General features: G+C 38.2%; 1 protein-coding gene across 5 annotated transcripts in view; it reads left to right on the top strand.

The window, feature by feature from the left end:
- Positions 1-15,101, top strand: part of DICER1 (dicer 1, ribonuclease III) — a 72,600-nt gene extending 57,499 nt beyond the window's left edge. For all 5 annotated transcript variants that reach the window (XM_066998296.1, XM_066998295.1, XM_066998297.1 and 2 more), the window contains 6 exons: positions 225-380; positions 4,305-5,187; positions 7,120-7,388; positions 9,642-9,804; positions 9,898-9,973; positions 10,260-15,101. In XM_066998296.1, the coding sequence (XP_066854397.1) occupies positions 225-380; positions 4,305-5,187; positions 7,120-7,388; positions 9,642-9,804; positions 9,898-9,973; positions 10,260-10,425 (1,713 nt within the window). In that variant the 3' untranslated portion in view covers positions 10,426-15,101. The remainder of the gene's footprint in view (positions 1-224; positions 381-4,304; positions 5,188-7,119; positions 7,389-9,641; positions 9,805-9,897; positions 9,974-10,259) is intronic.
- The last annotated feature ends 10,306 nt before the right edge of the window (positions 15,102-25,407 follow it).

Below are 25,407 nucleotides of genomic sequence, written 5' to 3'. Positions count from 1 at the left end.
TCTTTAACTGAAATTGTTGCACCTAATATATTTGTCTTTAAATTAATAATATTTGCTGTGCTGTAAATTGGTTAAGAAGGCTGAACACCCTTTAGAGAATTAGAGGAAGTGCCTAATGATACAAAATCTGGCTTGACCATGTAAAATTGTTTTACTCTTTTATATTTTATCATTTTCTCTTATAAATGTATGTCCAGAGATTTATCAGAATATTTTTCCTGAAGGTCAGCAACTGTAACTTGTATCGCCTTGGAAAAAAGAAGGGACTGCCTAGTCGTATGGTGGTGTCGATTTTTGATCCCCCCGTCAATTGGCTTCCTCCTGGTTACATAGTGAACCAGGACAAGAGCAACACTGATAAATGGGAGAAAGATGACGTGGTAAGACTTTCTTTAACTATGTTGAAAAATAATCATCTTTATGCATCAGGATAATGTAACGACTGTGGTCTATATTCTTTCGCTCCTACATCTTCCACTCCGTCAGGTATTTTGCTACATTTTCAAATAAATAAAATCAGTACCATTGTTTCATTTCTGTCAAAAACTTCATAACTTAAGGAAAATGAGGAGCGGACTGATCCCAATTAGAAACCAAACTAAGGAAATTGGTTGAACATCATCCAATAAAGAATGTGTATATTAACAGAAAAGCAGGAAAGACAAACTTTTTTCCATGTAACGTGCTGTCATGAGTTTGCCAGGTTTGAAATTTCTCTTGGAAATTTTAAATTGAATTATCATTATTGTTTTTGCTGTAATAGTTATAAAGAAAGCCTTTTTATGTATGTCTGCTTTTTGAGTTTACCTTTACAGAACGTATGAAAAGGAGTTGCCATTTTTCATAGTGCTTTGGCAGAATAAAGTTTGCAGCTGGCTTGAAAAAATATTGGTTGCTGTTAGCTACAAAGCAGGGATGATCAAGAGCTACTTCTCATCCAAAATAAAATGCTGGGGTAGACACCCTTACTGTCCATTGCCAAAAGCTTTGGAATGGCAAATCTTAATGAGGAACTACGACAATTATTTTCTGACTAAACTCCTTGTATGCTGAGATTAAAAGTGGGTGTTTAAGAAATATCACTGATTACAGCAGTGAGTAACTTAATTTTTAAATGTTTGAGAATAGTTTGTAGGTTAGGGGCAGTGGGAGGATTTGCTCTTTTCTCCCATTCAAAGACCACCCTCAGATTGTAGAACCACCAGAGGGCACATGAGAGGGCTGATAGGTAGTTGTGCTGCGCAAATAAATGTTTATTGCAGAATAAAATAACCTGATTATTGTGGTTCTGTATTGTGCCAAGATTTCATTTCAAAGAGACTTACTGTTCTACTTTTCTCAAAATAAAATAGTGCATGTGGGACAGGCGCTAATCATTACTTTTAAAACCTTTCACTTCTCCATAACTTTTCAGTGGCCTTTTCCTCTTTGCTAGTTAGTCACTGTTTATTTGTAAATAAAATATTAAATTTCAGACCAAAATACAGTGATACAACTAAGTAGTAGGTTGTGGGTTGGTTTTTTTTTGTGCCAAGTGGCAACTAGATGTTTTGCAACCTCAGATTTAAATTTCATTCTTTATCCATGGAGTCATGGTCTATGACTGGAGCTAGAAATCTCCTATCATTATAAGAGATTATTACTAAAACATCCTAGTCAAATGTTAGTATTTTTTGTGTTATCAAGCATTAAGATCTTCCCTGTCCTAGATTGGTCTGTTCATTTTATCAAATACCTCTTTTCCAAAAACCATGAAAAAAACACATGATGTAATTATCTTCAGCTTGGAAGTGGCCATAACTTCTTCAAAATGAAGCAGATGATCTTTAAGAAAAACTCATCTCCTCTGGAGTTAATTTTGGATTATTACGTGAAGTGCTGTTCAATTATGAAAAAACTCAACTCTCCGAATTGTTTCCTGGCTCGTTTAGCTACTGAGCATTCTCACCACTTAGATTTCTCATTTTCATATCTTTTTAATACTAGAAGTGATGTGCAGACAATGTTAGGGTAGGTTACTGAGATGTCCTGTTTCTTAAAAATTAATTGTAATTAACTTGTGAGTGAAAATGTAGTAATTTATCAAATTTAAAATCTTTGCAAAAACAGTCAGTGGAGTCTTCCAAATTAACACATCTCATTCAGGGAGTGTATTTTTATTTTAGTGACAGATGGGACAGGTGTTGAGTGATAAGAAAAAAAATCAGCACTAGCTCGAGTTGGGACTGGTTAAATACACTTCTCTTGAACATTGTGCTGCTACTGCTGTCCAAAATAACTTCTTGAATCAAACTTTGTAGTTTGGTACTGAACAATTAAAGTTAATGAAATCCCTGCTTTGTGTGTGTGAAACGGGTAGTTACAGCAGCAGAAATTTTTGGCAAATATATCCGAACTATCAATTTCTACAGGAAACATTTTTCCTCTCAGTCTTTACTAAACCTGACAGCCTGCTCCGTTGTGATGAAGGTCACCATCCATTTGATCAGCGGATGGGTTCAAGGGCTGCTAGTGCACCTTACGGCTGCCACCCATCCACCCCTCTAAGGAGTGGTGCGTTTGGCCCAAAGGGAGGTGTCCCCAGCGTTAGCATCTGGTTCACAGATTCACAGAATTAGATAGCTGAGACTCCGGTACAGCATACATAGATTGAGGGCAGATAGGGGCTGTTTCACTTGATTCAAAATGGTGTTGGCTTTCAGGACCCAATCCAGAAAAGCACTTTGAATCTGATCTTGCTCCTATCAAATTCAGTGGCAGAATTCCCATTGACATCAATGATGCTGGGTTGAGCCTGTGAATAGTCCTTTTGATGTAAGGAAGACTACTTGTGCATTTAGCTAATATGTTTAAGTGCTTTCCTGGATTGGGGCCATAGCAAATTGTACAGCATTGTATAGCCTGGGCATATCTGTGTTCAATTTATCATTTACTTCAGTCCATACCAATTCGCTCCATATGAGGAGGGAAGAGATATGAGATATACTTCTACTGTTGTGGATATGAATTTATGTATTATTGTATGTATTGTATGTATTGTATGTATACATGTATGTATATATGTATTGTATGTATGTATTGTATGTATAAATTGGTGGCAAATGTAGCTTTTCTTTTAAGTAGGTAAGGCTATAAGTATAGCCTGGAAAAAAAAAAAAAGTAGTTGTTTAAAGGGTAGGAATAATTCTAGTTGCCTTGTTGCCTTTACATTGCATTATTATCTTACTTCATGATTTAATGTTTACGTTGATATTCAGTATAAAACAAAAACTTATATTGTGTAAGCGTGCCATTTATCTGCTTTTCCATTCTTAGACGTTCTCTGCTGAAATCCTGGTAATATAAAATGTATGACAAACTGGAGAGATTTCATATTTGTTAAAATTACAAATTATTAACTTGTATTTTGGTTCTGTAGCAGCAAGATCACTTATTGAATCCCTGATGCATGCAATCAAGACAGTCTCCCACACAAGCATTTAATTCTGGGCAACTGGTATTAGGCTCCTAATTTTGATTTGTAATATAAAAATCACCTACATTGATTCAGTAATCTTACTTTCTATTAGCTTGCTGAGTACACTGCAGATTATTTGCAACTAACTGTATGTGAGAGTATAGATAAATATATTTTGCTACTTCAAGTGTTTATTATTGAAGCACAAGGGTCAAGTTGTTTCTCACAATGTTTCATCAAATGTGTTTTCAGTTTATTTGTCCCAAAACTGAGCTTATGGTGATTGTGACTGTAGTGAACCCTATGAGCCCCTTCCTACTTGGCGTAGAAGGATGTAGAAAGAATCTTCAAAATTACATTGATGAAACGTTTGCAGTAGCCTTTCTTAGTAGCCAGAGAGAAGGGTATACCCAAATCTGTTCCTTTTTTAAGTCTCTAAATTTGTTAATTTAAAATTATTTCTTTATTTTTCTTTGGCATGCAATTAGGCATCATTTAGTAGTTTTTGAGTAGTTGTGTGTGCATTGGATACAGGTAGGAGTTCCTATATAAATGGGATGTACAGTGGGATGTTCATATGTGCATGTGTTGTACATAAAACATACAAAACCTTTATAATTTAACCTGTAACCGTGTATTCCAAGACAATTGCTCCAGTCTTATAATGCTAGTGTTAATTGAGATTCTGTTGTGTATCTGACTAGACAGTGTCATTAGGAATATTAACTAAAAATAAAATCAGGCTTATTATTAGCAGATACTACTCAAGTCATATTCTTATGACACTTCTGGAATAAGAGCTTCTCATTTTCCTCCTCAGTAGCACATTTTTTGTGTTCTTTCACAGACAAAGGAGAATTTGTTGGCCAATGGTAAACTTGAGGATTATGATGATGATGAAGAGGATGAAGACCTAATGTGGAGGTTACCCAAGGAAGAACCAGACTTTGAAGATGATTTTTTGGAGTATGATCAGGAGCATATCAAATTCATTGATAATATGTTAATGGGATCAGGGGCTTTTGTGAAGAAAATTTCTCTCTCTCACTTCTCAACCACTGATTCGAACTATGAATGGAAAGCACCCAAAAAGTCATCCCTGGGTAATGTTCAGTTTTCATCAGATTTTGATGATTTTGACTATAGCTCTTGGGATGCTATGTGCTATCTGGATCCTAGCAAGGCTGTTGAAGAAGATGATTTTGTAGTGGGCTTCTGGAATCCATCAGAAGAAAACTGTGGTGTTGATGCAGGAAAACAATCTATCTCATATGACTTGCATACAGAGCAGTGTATTGCTGACAAAAGCATTGCAGACTGTGTGGAAGCCCTGTTGGGCTGCTATCTGACCAGCTGTGGTGAAAGAGCTGCTCAGCTTTTCCTGTGTTCATTGGGGCTGAAGGTGCTCCCTGTAATTAAAAAGACTGATTGGGAAAGCACTTTGTGTGCCACCGGAGAGAACTGTAACAGTGAGCAGAAGAATCTTTCACCAAACTCTCTTTCTGCTTCTGTAGCTAATTCAGAGCCTTCTCTTTATAAAGACCTGGAGTATGGCTGTTTGAAGATTCCACCAAGGTGTATGTTTGATCACCCAGATGCTGAGAAAACCCTGAATCACCTTATTTCTGGTTTCGAAAACTTTGAGAAGAAAATAAACTACAGTTTTAAGAACAAGGCTTATCTTCTTCAGGCATTTACTCATGCCTCATACCATTATAATACCATTACTGGTAAGTTATCTTAAAGAAAACTGTTTTTTCTTACATGATGAATGTAAGAGAGGTAGTTTATGTTGTGTTTGTTCCTCTGTGTAGTCTTTTTTTTTTTTTTTTTTTTTTTAATATCTGGCACGTTACTTTAGGAAGTCAACAGTCTCTTAACAGAAAATCTTAGGAAACAGTATCTTGCATTGATTTAGAAGGGGGGATACTTGTTGAAGCTGTATCTCAACGATTATTCATATTTTGACTTGATACAGATACAAGTGTCATCTCTGACACTATCACCAGTTGCATAGAACTTATGTTAGATCCTCATTTAGCTGTGATAAGTTCCTTTATAACTCCAGAAAATCACAGTTTTTCTAGAAGTAGAGATCACGTTTTGCAACTACATTTACCAGTTTTGTCCCATAATTTAATCCCCCAAATATTACACTTTGACTGTACTTCTAAAGACTAAGTGTAGACTATACAACATTTATTAGCTCAATAGTCTCGAAAATAGTGAAATACAGAGATTTCAATTTGAAGTTGTGAATTGGAAGGCTTAATTAAGTCTAGGTATTTTATTGAGTAAATACTGAAGCGGTTTACTAAATCAGACTAAATATTAATTTCAGGTAGACTGCCTAGTGTCTCATAAAAGATTTAAGAGCAATCCAAATTTGTATGTCTGTAATCTTCAATTACTTTTGCTTATACTAATTAATTATTCATTCTTTCTAAAATTATAAATATTTTGCTATTATAACATGCGACCCTATTTGAATGGCAAATGCCTGTGCAGTCACCAGTCCAAATTTTTCCCTATAGTGAATTAGTTCCTTATTCCAAGGAGTAATAAGTCTCTGTTTTAATTAAAGAAATAAATCATTTTGAAAACTTAGTACATTGAGAAACAGTCCTGACGAAACACTGAAATGCTGCTTTGGTTTTTCATTTGAAGTAGTATTGCCTACATGTACATTTACTTTTTACAGAAACTTCACAAAACGTATAGAAGGTAGATGATTCCTTTTTATATATGCTAACAGTAACATTGGGGCATAGTGCCTAGATGAAATTACGTTGTTCGTACCCAAAACATTTGATCCCAGTCCCTTTTCTATTTACCAAATAAGATAATTTGGAGTTGCTGCAACAGGCAAAGCTTCTTTTCTTAAGAAGCATTAGTTGTGATGTGGCAGTATCTTAGATTCAGTTGCTATAAAAGCAGCTTCCTACTAGCCATTTCACTCTCAAGTAGTAATTTTGTACTCCTTCCTTCTCTTCCCACCTATCCCTATTTGCTTTCAAGAGGTTTAGTTGGTGGTGGTAGTTTTATTTATTTTCTAAAAATAGACCTCCGTAGCTCTCCATTCCCTTCTCCCTTGTCAATTTTCCAAACAGCGAAAGCTTGCCAATTTTATTTGTCAGCTTAAAAGGAGCCCCTTCTGAATGGGAATCTTGGTTCAGTGCATTTAGAGAATTCTAAATTTGTGGCCAACTGCACCAAAAAATCTCATTGTATGTCCCCCTGCTTTTAATGTAGCGATTTCTTTATTCATTTTTGGAAGACTAATTGTCATCCTTTTCAAATTAATTTCCTAGTAGAGTCTCTTGATTTTTATTTGTGCATGTTTCTCAGCACCAAAGGGCATAAACATTAATTGTTTATAAACAAAAGTATTTTGCTAGCCTGACAAATTAACATTTGGTTTAAAAGTAGCTTTATTTTTAAATAAAACTTGTATTTTTTCCTTATTTTTATAATTCACTAACAACCTTTTTAAAGATAACGATACCTGTTTTAAAATACGCATTGTCTTCCGTGAGCATTGGATAGTTTGTGGAATTCACAGGGCAGCGTACCAAACCTCCTTTCCAGAAAGGCCTGGAAAGAATGTGTGTGCTAAACTTAATTGTGTTGTTATATATTCTTGTATTTCCAATGCTTTCAAGATTGTTACCAGCGCTTAGAATTCCTGGGAGATGCAATTTTGGACTACCTCATAACCAAGCACCTTTACGAAGACCCACGACAACATTCTCCAGGAGTTCTTACTGACCTGCGATCTGCTCTAGTCAATAATACCATTTTTGCATCACTAGCTGTAAAGTACGACTACCATAAGTACTTCAAAGCTGTCTCTCCTGAACTGTTTCATGTTATTGATGACTTTGTGCAGTTTCAAATGGAAAAGAATGAAATGCAAGGAATGGATTCTGAGGTTAGTGGTAGTAGAAAAAATGTTTTGAGTGTCTGATTTATAGCATGGCATTGGATTTTTTAGCATGATGCGCATTTTTGTAATGTTTCAGTTTTAAGCACAAAGCAGCCAAAAAAGCAGGTGGCTCCCAGTAATAAAGTATTCAATATGCAGAGTAAAATACAATCTTCAGAAGATATAATGTAATAAAAACATTCAGAATATAATTTGAGACCAGTTTTGCCTATAGATTTTTCTGTGACAGTTAATTTCAATTTAATTTTCACCTTTGTGTCATTGTTATTAGAGTGTTTTCCCTGTGTTGTTCTTAGCTTGCTTTCTCCTCTGATAAATTGGAAGCCTACTATACAATAAAATTGTAACGAAGAGGCACTAAGTCGCATGGTGCTGACTCGGGATAGGATATTCATGCAATGCTATGAACAATACCATCTTGGCACAATGACTGGGATTATTTAATTTAGCACACTGTATAAGAAATTCTCACTCTTTATTCTGGATGATTTCTGCTGGAGCAGGTGTCATCTCATTGCACTCCAGTGTGTTTGAAATGTAAAACAAAAAGCTTTGTATCCGCTAGACAGGGAAACATAAGCATCATTCAAATAAACCACTTAATAAAAAGGTTAACTGAAGACTTGCAAGCACAGATCATATGTGTCTGAATGGGAAACATAATAATGAAAATTTACTAAAGAATGGACTAAAACCAACTCCTTTAGATAAGCTGCTCAGAAAATGTGTGAGAGCAAGGGCCTTCGGGGTCAAATTCTAACCAGGGTTTTGGAAGAGATGGATGTCATCCTTTTTTAAAAATGTTATCAAATAGATATTCCTAATAGTTTGTCTTCTGAAAAACTATGACTAATCTCTTAGAAAATATTCTGAGAATACCCTGGCACTAGATAAACACGTTTTCGCTGACTTTAGTAACTTCTACTTTCTGATATACAATTTAAAGCTTGGGAATGAAAAGGCTTCAGTTCCTTATGTGTTTACAGCCCTTGCATCTGTTAGAGAGTGAAATCCATATGTTTTACGGGAAGGTTGAGAAAGTATTGACTAAGAAAAATTTTCATTGAAACTTAGATAATACAGATTATTTCACATCAGAGATCAAACTATTATCTGTGTTCATCACGATGTAAGTAAAAAGATTAGAAACTCAACTTACAAGCTCATAACAGTGATTTTTAGCTTTGTTCAGTTCTAGCTGGTATGCAAAAAGATTGCCTAAAAACTTCCACCGAAGTTGCGACCAAATTGTGAGATAGCTGTTTCAAATAAAATTCTTGTTTCACTCTCCCTACGCCTGCTCCCTATCTTGGTCTGGCACTGAATTACTGAAACTCCTATTTCATCACAGTTAATGCAGGAGTCTTTGTTTCTGCAGTTCATGCCAGCTAGACTGGTTTCCATGTGTGTCTCCACGTCATCTGCTTTTCTTTTTTCAGATCTCACTCCTGAAACATCTGTTGCTCCTTGCCTTATAGCTCTTAATTTCTCTCTCCTTCTATTACTTAAGTTCTGTGTAATTCTAAAGTGCTTCAGTTTGCACTTGGTATGAAATACAGTATTCAAAACACAAACCATTTCTTTTTTTTTTTAACTCTGAAACTCCTATTTGGAAGTTAACACATGAGGTTTGACTTGTTTAATTGATTTTAGGTAGGAATGTTGGGTGGGTTATCAGTTATCAATGGCTTATTTTAATAATGTTTATTTTATGCGTGTCTTCTGAGGTGGATGAGGTAAGGAAAGATGCATCCAACTTTCATCCACGGATTTGAATTAGAGATTTTAAAGACTCCTTCTAGGAGGTCTTTAATGTATGAAGTCTTCTTTTGTTATGAGTAGCTTGCTAGTATTCACTGGTAGAGCCAAGTCTGTTTCTTATTGCGGGAAAAAAACAGACCCATGGTGAAATCCTACAGAATTATTAAAGGAGGAATTCACAAAGCATATAAGTCCTCTGTACACAATGGTGTTTGGGATTTTTTTTCCACATTTGAAAAATGATATATCCAGCAACTTAGTTTCATGGTTTCATTGGGGAATAAAAGAACAATTTCACTGTGGAAAGTTGTCAATGAAAAGCTTAAAGGAAGCAGCTCAGGATAGGATGTAAGAGAGGTTACATTTCTGAAGATCTTTGTTTTATTTTAAAAGAAGCAAATGTCTTTCTCTTTTCTCCCCTCGTTCCCCCCCCCCCCCCCCCCCCCCCCCCCCCCCGTTTTTTGTAATTGCAAACAGCTCAGAAGATCTGAAGAAGATGAAGAAAAAGAGGAAGACATTGAAGTACCAAAGGCCATGGGGGATATATTTGAGTCCCTTGCTGGTGCCATTTATATGGATAGTGGAATGTCTTTGGAAATGGTTTGGCAAGTGTACTATCCAATGATGAGGCCATTAATAGGTATCGTCAGCTTTCAGAAAATAAAAAATTATTAAGTGTCATTTGTTATGAAGAGAACAAGCATCAATTTTTTTATCATTTATTTTTTAACAGAAAAATTTTCTGCTAATGTGCCCCGTTCCCCAGTGCGAGAGCTGCTGGAAATGGAGCCAGAGACGGCCAAATTTAGGTAAGAATACACTTTCTTTGGTATAGACTGCCCTAAAATGGTTTTAAGCTGTGCTTTGTAAACTGCTGAAGATTTTTAAATGTCATGAGTGACTTCTAATCTCATTTGCACTAAGGAGCTAAGATGGTCTTTGTATTCATTTTTTTCCCCATGTATAACTTTCTGAGAAAAGTAATGATTTCTGTTTAACTATGCTGCTTTTACTTCTGTAGAAAAGAGAAAGTAGGTCTTGTGTTTCACATTAACTTGCCTAGACAGTAAGTAATTCTTGTGTATATTTTTGCAGTCCTGCAGAAAGAACTTACGATGGAAAGGTCAGAGTAACAGTGGAAGTTGTAGGAAAGGGAAAGTTTAAAGGTGTTGGCAGAAGCTACAGGATTGCCAAATCTGCAGCTGCAAGAAGAGCACTACGAAGCCTCAAAGCAAATCAACCTCAGGTCCCAAACAGCTGAGACTCCTCTTAAAAAATAAATAAAATGGGGAAAAAACACATATGAAAAAAAAAGCAAATTTTTAAAAATGTTGATGTTGAGAGGAACAAATTGGAAGACAGAATCTAAAGTTTGTTTGATAACAGAATAGTTAACAAAACATTTAACATGTATAAAATTTTGGAACTAATTGTAGTTAGTTTTTTGCGCAAACACAATCTTGTCTTCTTTCCTCACTTCTGCTTTGTTTAATCACAAGAGTGCTTTAATGATGACATTTAGCAAGTGTTCAGAATAATTGTTGTTAGGTCTTTTTGGTTTACTTTTATTGTCAGTACAGCTTTGCTTAGTGTTAGAAGGCCAGGGAGCTTATGCCTAATGCAGTTGCTAGATTTATATATAGTAATCTTGAAATTCTTCAATCTGTGCACTAGTGCCAGTCATAAAGCAGTTGATAAACTGTACTGGATGATTGGGTATAAGAAAGAATAAGTGTGCCAGTATTCTCCTTTTTTTTTTTTTTTCCCTCCATGTCATCTTTTTACATTAAGATGACATTCCCAATCATTATTGCACTTATTTGTTAGGGACAGATTTTAATTGAAATGGCTGGCATGCTGGTAGAATGAGACTTCAATTTCCTTATGCCACATAGTCTTGCATAAAAAAAGGTTCTTGCCTTAAAAATAAATAAACCCTCATTAATAATCATTAATTTTTGATCTTTTTTGGAACAAGCTGTTTTACATTCCCGTCATTTTGTTATGCATTTTACAATGATACAGCTCTATATTTACAGTACAACTCATTACTATAGCTGTGAGTTATTACAGGATTATAATAGAAATTGTATTCATATATATGTAATTAGGTTATTTTTAACAATTCAGAGGAGGTGGTTAGTCTACAGATTTTTTTATACCATAAACAAAATATGGTCTTTGGCTAAAATTCCAATTTTACACAAACCTGCAAGCTAGATAGTTCCAATACTGGAAACAGTAATGAATAATTGCACAGTGCAAGTTGTCACTCTAACAAAATAACCTTAGACATATCACACCTAAAATATGCTGCAGATTTTATAGTCAATTGGTTACGTATTTAATGAACGGAGCACCTTTACACTTAGAGATATTTCCACGTAAATTTCTTACTGTACTTTTCAGAGTTGCATGCATATTTCACCTACCAAAGCTGTGCTGTTAAATAACATGAAAGTTGATGTTTGAGATAACTGCCGTACTTTTGATACATCTGTGATTTAGGTCCTTAATTTAGAGAAACTAGCTCATTGATGTTTTGGTCTACTGGGGGTGGGGGGAAATCATACTTTTATTTTTTAGGCTTTGCCTATACTTCTTTAATTAGATTTATGTAGGCACTCTTCACTTAAATACCTCAGTTCTTTTTTCTTTTCTTTTTCTTCTTTTTTTTTTTGCATGCATTGTTTTTTTCTGTTTTGGTGCTATGTTTATATATTATGCTTGAAATTTTAATTTTTGCACTGTAACTGTAATACCTCTTAATTTACCTTTTTAAAAAGCTGTGGGTCTTGTACTCCCACCAATATCAGTAGAGGTTTGCTGCAATTTTGCCCTGTTTAATTATGCTTGAAGTTTGAGAAAGCAGAGCAAGGTGTTTTAACGTTTTCCAGCACAATAGTTTGAACTTGATGCTGTGTCTTATGTATTAAATTACAGATAAATACTGTATTTCCTGCTTTTAAACCCTATTCCTTTCCTCACAAAATGCACACTAAAACAAAACAAAAACTGTCAGCTCTTGCTTTCTTAAGAAAAAAAAAAAAAGACAAAAAAAAAAGCCTTAGTGGGAAGGGATAGGCATTAAGCTTTTCTGAAATACAGTTTTCAAATGTTCGTGTATTTTCTATCTCAGTCATTTTTCATTCTGCAAAAAGGACCATTCCTGTATTTGAAAAGAGCATTGTTATAGTACTCAGAGTGAGAATTAAAATACTGGCTTGTAAACAAATTCTAGCATTTCTTTGGTACTTCAGTCATGAAATTATAACAGCAAAGTATAAGACCTGCAAGTCTTGATGTGTATAAAAATGTGAATGAGATGGAACAGTGAAAACATGCAGTCTAAGTTTTCAAAAGTAAATTGCTTTGAGTTAGCTTTTTCTTTAAGTTATAGCTCTTTCTTCCTCCTATAGCTCACTCCTAGAGGGTCGGAGTGAAGTTTCTTAGAGAAAATACATGGTCAGTAAAGTTAGCAATTATGTGTTTCTCACCAGACATCAATCAGCAGATAAAATCAGACCATCCAGAAAGTCTTAAGTAGTTTTAACTGCATTACAGGAAACTAAAATTTAAGTTAGTCTTTGAATGCTTAAAATTTCTTACTGATTGTTGAAAGGTTATAGATTCTCAGGGGTTTCAGGTGATTGTTAGCAGTAAAGTGGTACAGAGTGTTTTTGATGCAAAGAAAATTAACTGAATTTGCTCTGTATTTCAGAACAGTTTAATGATCACTTTGTTACTAGATAAAGCCTATGAATTGGAAATCTGAAAGGTGTAGTGGCTGACTATTAAAGTAGTTTCTGCTGCTGATGCGTTTTTAAATGCGTTTTAAATGCCGTAATTTTTTCCAGTGTGACCTCATTGAAATATTTTGTATCCTTTGAGATAGAAAAATCATATTAGTTTCCATGTTGTACATCTGTGTGTTTTACCCTTCAGTTGATATGGTTTTGATATTGGACAGTGTATGCTATTAAAGACCTAAATCTGATCATTTGAAGGTTGGGATAGAGATCACTTGCCAAGCTGTGAGCACAAGTGTAAGCAGACTGTTGCAACCCATCTTCAAAAGCAACCACACAGGCTCATCATAAATAGTGTGGGGGTTAGTTGGCATGAACCTTGTTGTTTTTTTTTTTATCTAAGTCCTGTTATACTGTACTTTAAACAGTCCTCCTAACTATGCTGCGTTTTTATTTTTATGGCTTTTTTTTTTGCGCTGTTCTGTTCATGTAGCACAAATAAGCATTGCACTTGGTACCATGCTTTACCTCATTTCAAGGAAAAAATGCTTAACAGAGAGGAAAAATGTGGTTTGGCCTTGCTGCTGTTCTGATTTACTGAATTTGAAAAAGATAATTATAATGCCTGCAATGTGTCATTTACTTGCACAACTTAAATAGGTCATTTGCAATGTCTGTGGCATTTTTACTGTATGTGGAAAAATACAACGAACGTGTGTAACAACTCTTGGTTGTATTTTAAAGCTATTGTTTTTTTACTACATCATTTTACTGTTATGTGAAGTAATTAAAATTAGAATGACCTCTGACACTCCAGTAATTAATTATCTCTGAACAAACCGACATATTATATGTATAATGTAGTTTCTGCAAGATGACAGTCCCTAGAATTTGGTCAGCCACAACTAAATCTCTGCTCTGTCTGAATATCGAGTGTCCAGTAGTGACTTCTGAAGTGTTTGTTCAGCTTGATGCTGCTAAAGTCCATACAGAAAAAGCCTATTATTTTTTAGCCTCATTACACAATAGTATGTTGTGACTGCAGAGTACAGAACTTAGAGAAGAATTCAGACTAGTTTCAGTGCTGGGGAGAAACATGTTGTTGGCCCAGGGATGAGGTGCCAGATCCTCAGCCAGTGCAAGTTGATGTAGTAGTATTTTAATTAATGGAACTGCGTTCTTTTACAACCTGAAGATCCTGTGCTTTTATATATATAAAGAGTTTGGATTCTTCTCCTTGTAAGTAAATACAGAACTATAAACTGGAAAATAGGGGTTTTATGTTGCTGCATATGAGATAACTATGCTACATGCATTTATCTGTATAGAAAATGAAATTGTTGTATCCCAGTCACAGCATTACGCATAATCTGACAATGACAAATAGTGCTGAGATCTGCTGTGATGCTACACTTGCTTCTGTCTGACAGTATTCTGGGTTTGTATGCTTTGGGTGGGGTTCCCTACAAAAACATTCTTCTGGAAATCTGTGTATTTTTTATATGAGTAAAGCGAGAAGGATTTTGATTTTTGGTACTTAATTACTGACATTGATCCTTTCCCAACTGCTCTAATTTTCAAGAAGTTAATTTCTTTACTTTCATATTAGGTTTAAAACTTAAAACACTACAGTTCATGACCATGAAATGTAATCTGAATATCAACTGTAACTCAATCTGAATTATGTTAGCAAATATCTAGAGGTCATTGTAGTATACTCCACTAGCAGTTAAAATTAACTTCTGTCAAAGCTAACTACATTTCTTAAAAATAAATTTTATCCAATAAACTCCTTGTTTTTATTTCCCTCATTTATTTGAATGGCAACCACAGACTACTTTAATTGCTTTGTAGATGCACTCAGAATTTACTGCAGCAGCAAGTTAGAGAGAAAAATGTTTGAAAACAAGAATTGGAAATTGCAGGCATTTTTATTGTAAATAGTTTGACTGAAAAGATGGTTGAAATCAAGTAGAATGAATAACAAATATAATTTGATGGACAATAAAATATTTACCATCACATGCTGCAGCTGTCTTTAAGGGACATAAAATGTAATTCATTCATACTGTAATCATGCTGCAGAAGTTTGCAATCTGCACCTTATGGATCACAATTACCTTTAATAGTTTTTTGTAATAATTGTAGCTGAGTATATCTCCAATAAAGTTATGGTCTGTTCACCTTGTATTGTCTTCTTGCTTTTGTTTTTAGTTCCTATTAATATTTTTATAAATCTTCTAGAGTTTACAAGAACTTACTTTTCAGTCTCAATCTGAAAAAAAAAAAATCTAAAAAAGTGAAAACATCATTTCTTGACCTAGTTTAAATACAAGTCTGCATGTCTTCTTCCTCTGATGAATGAAGTGTCTTCATAGTTATGTGACGACTCTTAAGGGACGCTCAGGTTAAAAATGATGGGGTACATGTTACGATTTGATCTGTGTTGACCATTATACCTACAAAATTCCTGCTGGAGCTGGGAGGCCCCAGAGTACAAGGGTTCAGAAACACAGCTTTGCACAGTTCAGCATGTTTTAAGAGTAGCATGTTAATCTGTGCTAATAGTCCCCAAATTAATCAAATTGGTTTTAATTATTTTTTCCCATTTGTTTTCCGTTAAATATTTCACGTATCCTGAATATTGAAAACATGTTTGTAGTAACGTGGTGGGTGCACCAGTTTTGTATGTCAGTGTTGCACAGAGACGAGGTAGACCTGCCAATCTAAGATCAGGGGTTTTCCTTTTTGAAAGCTTCCCAGTGCAATCAGTTTCTTGGCATCTGCAGTGGGTAACGTGCACCTTTCTTCTACAGCTTTCCAGCTTCTCCTCCCAGCCTAGGTCCCCACCTGGCACTGATAGTTAAGGTCCTTTAAGCTCAAATATGTTGGCTAGATAAGCACAGCCCTTGCCCCCAAGTTCTAGCAAGCAACTCAAATCAGAAAACTTTCTTTCCCCATTTTTTTTCAACAGGAAAATTAAAATAAATTAAGAAATGAAAAGAAAAAAAAAGTTGTCACCTTGGAGGAATAAGATGTGGGGTGGCCATCTAAACTTGTCTCAGAGGAAGTGATCCATCCCATGCTGGTTCGTAATGTGAAGCATCTGGAGTTGTCCAGAAAGTCAAAGGGTGAAATCAATAAAGTATTCCTGCTGCTGATGGCTGATGAAATTAAATTTAAGCTACACAGAAGGCAGCAGTGACTGGGTTCTTCCCACACACCCCTGAAGGTACATCAGGCTTGACTTAATGATAAACCTGTTTTCTTGATCTGCAAAACAACAATAAAAGTCATGAAAAAACGAATAATTTGAGTAAAGCTAACATCAAACTTCACATTTTATTTTACTTGGTCAGATAATCATAGGACAAGGGAGAATGGTTTTAAACTAAAAGCGGGGAGGTTTAGGTTAGATGCAAGGAAGAAATTCTTCACTCAGAGGGTGGTGAAGCCCTGGCACAGGCTGCCCAGAGGAGCTGTGGATGCCCCATCCCTGGAGGTGTTCAAGGCCAGGCTGGATGGGGCTTTGGGCAACCTGGTCTGGTGGGAGGTGTTCCTGCCCATGGAAGGGGGTTGGAATTAAATGATCTTTAAGGTCCCTGCCAACCCAAACCATTCTATGATTTTCAGGATATTTACCCTTTGCCATCCTGACAAAATTCAATGACCAGTCTATAGAAAGTAAAAAGAGAATGTCTCTATATCTACCCAAAGAAGTATTTACAAGTACTGATTTCTCATACTCTGTATTACAGGAATAAATGTTTCATAATAACATCAATGAGGCTAAGATGTATTTGGTTAGCTGCTGTTCTTCCGAAGTAAAACCATACAGGAAAGGAATTGGAGTGAAAACTGAGGGGAATAAGTTTTTGAATATGCTTGCCCTGAAAAGAAGTAGTAACAAAGCTAATCGTGGCTTTGAGTCCAGAAATATGGAGGAGCAGATCTGGTACTTGGCTGGGCTTCCCCTAACACTTCTACTAGAGTCCAGGTGCAGAATCTGTTCCTTAGAGGAAATCTCCATGTCAGCGGACGGAGCCAGTACTGACATGTAAGTGTGTTTTATTTTTCTCATAACTATCATTATGTCCTTCCTTATTGTAGAATGTGAACAATGCTTTCATTTTGCTGAGTAAAATAATCAAGGGCCTTCCATATGTTATGAAAACAGTATCATTTAATTTGCAGTTTAATCATCTTCCACTTACCTGGCTTATACTCTTCTTTTAATATTACTTTACTTTTTTTTATATATATATATTTTATTGGAAGCCCCATGCTAACTCTTAAATTGAAGTAATTTTCTTCTGTTAACTTGAAAATTTCCTGTAGTTTGGGGTTCCTGTCCAGTTCCAACTGAAGTCATGGGGAAGACATCCACCTGGGCTCTGTAATTGGCGTGCGTTTGAACTTAACACAGACGTCTTTCAGATAAAGTAAATGGAAAGAGTTGAGGAATGCAGCAATATAAAAAGCCAACCTCTTCTGTTTTGCTTTTATTTTTTTTCAGGCTCTTAAACAAAAAGGGTGGCATGACAGCCAGCTACTTGTGAGATAACCCACCTCTTGTGGTGAATATCCAACTGTTTGTTCCATTATTCCTTTGCCAGGTGGGCGAGATTTAGAGGGAAGGAACAAGGGCCATCATCCTCAGAGCTTTTATTAATGTCCAGGACTCGTCAGCTTACTCCAGGCACGCTCTCTGCAGACCGCGACAGCTGTGACCAGCTTCCCCTGTCCGCGAAGGCATGGCTGCAGCCACGGGGCACCATTCAGTTCTGCGCTTAGGTGGCCCTGTCAAAATGAGGTGACTTAAATGAGAGAAAGGCTCCTTCCTCCCCACCCAGGGCTGGCACTCAGCAGTGAGGTACATGGATCCCCCTCTGTAGCTAGTAGGTGAAATGTTCCCTTATGGGAAAATGACAGGCAATGGGAGGAAGAGATTTCTTCTTGTGTAGCATGTCCTGTGAGTCACTAGTAACTCCATGGTCGCACTCATCTCTTGCCAAGGTGAGGTCTGTCCCCTCTTACTTACTCGGGGTGAGTATGATCTCTTGAGGCTGTTTCAGCATTTGTAATGGCAGGATGCTAAGTCTGCACGCTTCACTTACCGAACGGAAGCACTGAGCTACATGAGGGGACTGTGGGATTGTCAGTCCAGTCCTCAACTGTTCCTCTCAGAAAGTAGTTTTCAGAGAGGTATTTCAGTGACACTTCAACATCAACTTTAACATTTTCAACTTTGTTTTATAAATGAAGGTCTAAATATAGATGAAGGAGCAGCTGTGCTTGTACGAGTTGCCTGTTTCACAACTACTAGCATTAGCAGAGGCATCAGTGAAGACATATCATTAAGTAGAGACATCTGCTTTCACGTTCTCATACCACAGCCACCTACACCAGTCATTTTTGCTTCCATGCTGTGCACTACCCAGTCATCTAAATTCAGGCAAGACCTGAGTTTCAGAACAAAACTCTGCCTGAATTCAGTAGAGCCTCAGGATCTTGATAGCTGAGATCTGCCATGCTTTCACACGCTTATGGTAATTGATAGTATTTTGCGGAACGAATTCTGTTTGGCAATTATTGTTTTCAGGGTGATTCTAGCTGGAATAGCAGGGAATTACATTCCTGCCAGCAACACTCATTACCTTCCTCCCAGCTTTACATAGTGCTGTGTTCCAGGCAAGAGGGACCTCATTAGACAGATGAGTGTGGCACGGGCAGCTGTACTCGCTGCCTGTCCAACTGGCTGCTGCAAGGCAGGGCCTCCAAAAAGGCTCCCTGAAAACAAGGGCAGAAGTTCTCAGGACTCTGCCTCAACAGCAGTCTGGAAGTTGCTGATACTGGAGATGGAGAGGAATCTGTGACACTTGGAAGATGTAACCCTTTTTTCCTGGGCCAAAGGCCTTATTTAATGCAGCAGCTAAATACGTGGCACATGGCTGCAGGAACTAAATGTTAGCGTGTAATCTGTGATAGATATATAACAGCTGCATTTTGTGTAGGATATGGCACATTGATGCACGTCAGGGAATCCCAGAAACTGCAATAACTGAGAAAGGAGTGGTGGGGACATGCAGAAAAGCCTGAGATGTGTCAACAAATGGAGAAAGCTGTGGGCTAGAGATGATATGGAAGAAATGCCACAATTCAGAGAGGGCTTAAATACAGAGAGGAAAAGGAATGGGCCTGGGTAACTTGGCTCCTAAATCAGCTCCCCAGAAAGGGGTGAGCATGGTGGAAGGGGACTGGAGAGTGGTGGAAATGGGCAGAATTTGCTTATTTCAGCATTAAGTTTTCAGGTGAGAGCAGGACATACAGGAGGGACTGGGAAGGAGTGAAGTAGAAGTAGGCCGAGTGAAGTAGGCCACGTAAGGTAGAGCCTTGCAAAAAACAGTGGTCAAGCTCAGCCACCAGGCACTCCAGAATTCACTTAGTTTTGGCCACTTCTAACATTTTTAAGTCTCAAGTATCCCTGAGCTTAGTCCTCTGGGGTGCAAGACAAGTCCTGTGGCCAGGAGCCATCTTGCCATGAACGTTGCCCCTTCCTGAAGCAGTTCAGAGCTTGTGCTGGTTTGCACCTCACCCCTGTGCAGACCCTGTGTCTTAACTACAGTAGTGAAAACTGCCCTGCAGCCAAAGCAGCCTCAGGGCAAGAAGAGCTGTGGTCTGTCTGTTGTGCTGGCAGCAAGGGAACAGTTTGAGTGGCTGCTTCTACTTCAGAGAAGTGCCAGCCCTGGCATGGTCAGCAGGCACAGCAGGTATGCGTTTGAAGGGTGAGGAACTGTTTTGCTGTTAGAGGTAGTCCATTTGCAACCTTTTGGCACCACTCAGCACAAAATCCCCTGCTGGTTCTTCACCTTATGACTGCTCACATAGGGAGCTTCATTTCCTGATCCCCTGCTTTGGCACAATCTGCTTTTTTCTGACGGAGAACCTCTGCCCTGAGCCTTCCCCAAGATTATGTGTCTCAAACTAGAGAGAAGCGATTGGAGCTTAGGGTTTCAGTTGTCTGGCTAAAGTCCTGCAGGCAGGACTATGTCCTTCGGTGGTGACTTTCAGGGGACAGCTTTAAGTGTTTTAATCAGTGACCAATTGTCTTGTAAAGCTAAACCTAACCTAATGCTCAGGAGTTGATTCCTCAATGTGATCAAAGAGATTCTGAGGAGATCCTGAGTGAGACCACGCCAGAGGGATCTGGGGCTGACTTGAAGCCACAAGAGATTACTTTGGCAATGATAGCAAGTGTAAAGAAGCAGATGAAGCTGCAAATATAATCAACTGAAGAGCACAAACAGTTTTCAGCAGTACAGGTAACGGCAGTCTTTGATGGCCAGGTTCTAACTGTGCCAATGCCTAGCCATAAATACATGCATCTGCCTGATTTTTCTCTAAGGTTGCATTATTTTTGGACAGTTTCACTCAGCTGCCCACCACAGAGGTCTTGCTTTCCTGGAAGTGCGTCTGGGGTTATCTGCTGGGTATAAGGGGATTCAGCGTGGTGATGCTGGAGGCGAGTAGCCCGTGAGCTAGGATGCCTACGGGACACCTGGGGGCAAAGGCAGCGTGAGGGCTGACGCCTTCTTCGAGACAAAAGCTGGAGTTTGGGCCTTGGATGGCCACGGCAAGGATGCCCTGCCTCAGCACGCATCCCGGCACAGCTGCCTACGCACCTCCCTCGCCTGCTTCAGCTTTTTATATTAGGCTCCTGAGACCTAGGTATAATTTTCTCCACTCCCCGTCCCCAACCATCCCTCTAGGCTGTCAGTGTTTATAACTGCTGTGTACAAGGTCTCTCCTCTGCTAAGCCCCGCTCCACCCCAGAGGCAGCTGTATTTCCACAGCGCATGAAGCAATTCCTGTACGCAGGGTTTTAAAGTGCTTCGGGATCCTGGGGGAGAGAAGGTGCTATTGTACGAGTACAAGATATTATTAAAACAGGAATCTGCGTAATGGGTGATAAATTTTGATACTGTATGTTTAATATAATATGACGGTTGTAAATCCAGTGAATTACCGTAGGTATTTGCTGTGCAGTGTGTTTATGAATTGTTTGGGCAGGTGTTTTTCACGTCCCAGGTTTTCACACAAAATGTGAATTATAGGACAGTTTAATAATATTCCTTGCTGGATTCCAATATGCTACAATTAGCTGCAGAAATGTTATCACTGAATGCCCCAGCTTGGTTGCTGATTAAGTCCATATATAATAAGGTAAATGAAAAAGCAGTGCAGAGAACGGAGATCTGCAGAAGTAAACTTTTAGATCTGACTTTGATCTCTTATGAGCAAATATCTTTTAGAGCTGAAGAAATCAATAGTTTCAGTTTTGTCCAACTGCATTTTACATGTGCTTCCATATTGGTTAGAAGCAGTTGCAATAATGGAATAGTTTTTAAAAGTTTATGTTCGATAGTTATACTCTTAATATTTATCGATGTGAAGGGATATCTGTACTGCACATGTTATTTGAATCAAACCTTCCTGGATAGCTTTTAAATCAGATCCAAAATAATGTAATTCAGGATTACATAGGGTCGGAATTTCTTATTTTTATTTTTTACTGACTTGCACATAAAAAAGACTTATAAGACCTTGAAAAAATATTCCCCTTTTCTGCGGAAGAGAGAAGCACTCCAATTCACCATTCCATCTGCTTTTGTGCTACAAGCTGAATCTCATCCTGAGCTGACTTTACACCAAGCAGACTTTACTGCACTAAACTATCTAAAGGTACAGCCGGGTGGAGGTTTAAAGCCTTGTGGGTGAAGAACACATCTTCTCAATCATTATAGGATTTTGTGGGTGTGAGTTTGGTCACAGCTAGTTTTATTAATGCCCATTGCTGGGTTTCCTTGAGGGGGGGGAGAGACCTTCTCATGCTAACGTAGGTGCTCACAGCTCCTGGGGTCACTTACACACCTCCCTGCCTACTGCTGGCGCCTTCCAGATGAATGAGGCTCAGGGCTGGGTTTCAGAGGTGCTGCAGTCCCACCGCTGCTGCAGATGTCCTTGGGGTGTCTGGAGGCGCTGGGCATCACCGCCCCTCTCCGCCGAGCCAGTAGCTGGGCTGGGGGCTCACCGGCGCGTTCTGTTCCCTCCTGGCTCATGCAAGGGGCACACTCGCAGTCCCCATGCCGTGACTCACTTATGTGCAAAAGCCGCCCTTGGCCCCAGATGATATGTTTGCATTTCATAACTAATGCTGAACTCGACTCGAGGCAGATACCGAAGGACGATTTTTTAAACAGATGTTGCAGGTCACTTGTAAGTTATTTGTCAAATAAGTTTCAGAGCGCAAGCCGCTGCTTTTGCCATTGTAACCAAAGGCGTATGCTGTTCGGCAGCAGTAATTACAAAGCCAGGGCAATGCAGGGAAAATTCATCTTATTTAAAAGTGTTTTAGTGTCACCAAACAGCTTGCTATGCCATTAGGCAAGTTTTGCTAGACACGTTCGAGTCGAGGGTTTTAATTTGTTTGAAGTATTCTCTAAAACAGAATTATGTTGGAGTTTACATAAAATGAGAGAATGACATGAAAAGTTTTAACTTAAGCAGCAAAATATAAAGGCTAATCTTATTTAAAAGTAATATGTGTGTCTTGATTGAGTGCCCAGATACACTCAACTGGGACATTTTAGTGGAATCGGTTCTAAGCTGTTACACTGAGTTATACAGAGTAGGTTTTCCTGAGCTCACATTGCCAGACCTGAAATACTCTTGTGGCTGCATTTAATAAAGAAACGAAAGTCTTGGGTAAGGGGATATGATTTTTTATGACAGAAGGAATGCAAATAACTTTTAGTCTCATTGCCTAGACCGGGTTTGGTCTGATTTGATGGAGTTTAATAATGACTTATAACCTGTGCTGACAATGTGCAGACCCGCACAACGTCATTTAACTCATTTATTCTGCTTGCTGTAAAAACAAAGAGATGGCAAATAAATATATGGAAAGTTCATTGTTTGTCAGAGGGCCCAAGCCAAAAGTTTTCAGTGACCTTTTAAAATATGGTCCCAGGCTAGTACTAAAATGTCTGTCACTCAGCGCACACACTTGCACAATTTGGCCTTTTAACCCGTGCATCTTGTTTTTCTCTCTTTCAACTGGTTGTATGAATTTCAAATCAGCTGCAGCTATTTAAGTTTTTGCATTGGAGGATTACTGTAAATTGCAGTCTGACAATTACAATGTACAGCGCACAGGAGAGTTATTAATGGATAGGCCTACTGATGGCCTTTCAGCGCTGACGAGGGCCTGGTGTTCCTCACCCGTAATTAGATCCAGTGGTCACAGTCTGGGCGGACGAGGCAGAGGAGGGGGCGGCCGCTGAGTGCCGCTTTATCGGAGGAAGATATCAATTGATCATGGATAGTTACTATCGGCAACGTCTAAATCTCTAATTCACCTTCTCCTTAATGACTTGTATTGGCTTAAGAAGCTCAGCCGCTTGACAGCACGGCGCTCAGCTGACAAAGCCGCGCAGGTGGTTTTAATAGAAGATTTCTGTTGCTTGAGATTTTGCTAAAGACAGAGCAACAGTTCAACAGACACAATAGAGGCCAGTAAAAACCCCGGTCTGTTCCTCTACTCGCCGAGGATACCGGCGGGGCCGGGGCTGAAGCGAAACACCGCTCACATTCACAGGGCACTTTTTCCCCTCACGAATCCTGCACAGGGGCCTTCTCTGAAGTTTCAGTATTTATTTTAAGGAATGAATCTTATGTGGGCATAAATTATATTTGACAAATGAAAAACCCTTCTGGAGGTAGATTTTCTTTTTCTTCTTCTTTTCTTTTTTTTTTTTTTTTTGATACAGCACTATGAAAAACATTTTCCAGAACACATAATGTTCCTGAAAAATTAAATACACTTCTTCAGACAAAGAAAGGGTCCTGTGCCCAGGAAGAAATACTAAGTTTTACGAACGTTGAAGGCAATAGTTTTTACTATTGATAAAAGCAGAAAATAAATGGACTACAGGAAAAGTGCTTAGATGGACATGGTGTCCCAAACCAAAATTCTGTCTTTTTAATGAAGTGACCCAAAAAGCAACAGTTTTGTGTTTAGATTATCGCAGTGTAAATCCAATAAGTGATGGGCACTCAACTTCCCAAGGCACTTCTGATCCAGCCCTGATCCTTTCTAGAAAGATTACAACCACCTGCTGGGAAGTTTTCCACTCAGCAAAGTTTGTAGCCAATCTGATGTTCACAGTATGTCCCAGAGGTTTTTTATTGTTATTATTCAGATTATGTATACCTATCTTGAATATAGGTTTGAGTCTGTTAAGGCTTTTTTTGGCGGGTAAACATTTGTTTAAAATCATGTTCCAATCTCTTAACACATCTTGAAGTAAAACCTAATTGAGTAGATCGCTGGCGTAGGCGGAACTTTCTGTTGTTGTTCTTGAGGGAGACCTCAAAAGAAAAGCAGGTCTGGAAGACTGCATTTTAGCCTTCAGTGGAAACATATTTATCAGTATAAAATGTGCTTTTCAAACCATTCTAGAACTTGAAATGCTGATGGACCTGTCGTCTGGTTTCACTACTAGGTTCATGACCTCACTTCCAGTAACACTTCTGGGCTCATGTCATGGTTTCTACTTGTGGGCACTAATTTGCCATTTGCACTTCCGCTCAACTCGCAACCCATCTCTGTAAGGTTTAGTTTCACAGTGCCTAGGTCAGGGACCACTGGCCCGAAGTATTAAAAATAAATACCCTGTGCACCTGCTGTGTGCTGTTATCTCAAGATCTCAAAGTACCTTTGAAACTTGCTAATTATGCTATCAAGCTCTGATTGTTACCCCTGTCAAAGGACAAAACAAAGGCAGAGATAGATAAGAAACTCCACTAAGAACAATAAGTTGTTAAATGAGGCTGTGTTAAATGTTCATTAATCGTTTTGCCTAGACAGGGATATAGACTGAGCTATGAGCATGACTGAAATCATGATTCTTTCATGCTGATTGTGAGATTTCCATGGGCTTCAAACTTGTTGGGAGCTCACTGGCATGTTTTTTGCTTTACGTGAGGATAGCACCCAGGAGCCCAAGTCACAGATGAGTTACCACATAATTGTAAGATTTCCTCATTAAGATGAGAGAATTTGGAGCTTATCCAGGCCCTCATTCAGAAAATGGTGTAAGCATCTACCGAAGCACACTTTTTCTCAAAAAAGTTCAGAGCTTTAGTAGACTTTGTGGACTGTCTCTGCTGATATAGGGTTTGGCTGGAGTGTAATGTCCTTGCTCACTTGCATGTGGGTCCCATTCTGGAGATTCAGAACTGGGGGAGGCTTTGCAATAGGAACTCCTGTCACATTTCAGGAAACCAAAGAGATCATTAAAAAGCGTGGCAAATAGGGGGGAAAGTAACGTGTCTAAGGGCATATATCTGAGCTTAGGATACAGGGAGCTAGCTTATGACCTGTCTGAGTTCTGTGGGGTCTATGGCGCTCTGTAAAAATACCCTCCCTTCCA

Source organism: Anser cygnoides, chromosome 5, assembly GCF_040182565.1.
Source record: "Anser cygnoides isolate HZ-2024a breed goose chromosome 5, Taihu_goose_T2T_genome, whole genome shotgun sequence".
Taxonomy (NCBI): Eukaryota; Metazoa; Chordata; class Aves; order Anseriformes; family Anatidae; genus Anser; species Anser cygnoides.
The sequence above is the reverse complement of the archived record's forward strand: the minus strand, read 5'-3'. Positions and strand labels throughout refer to the sequence as shown.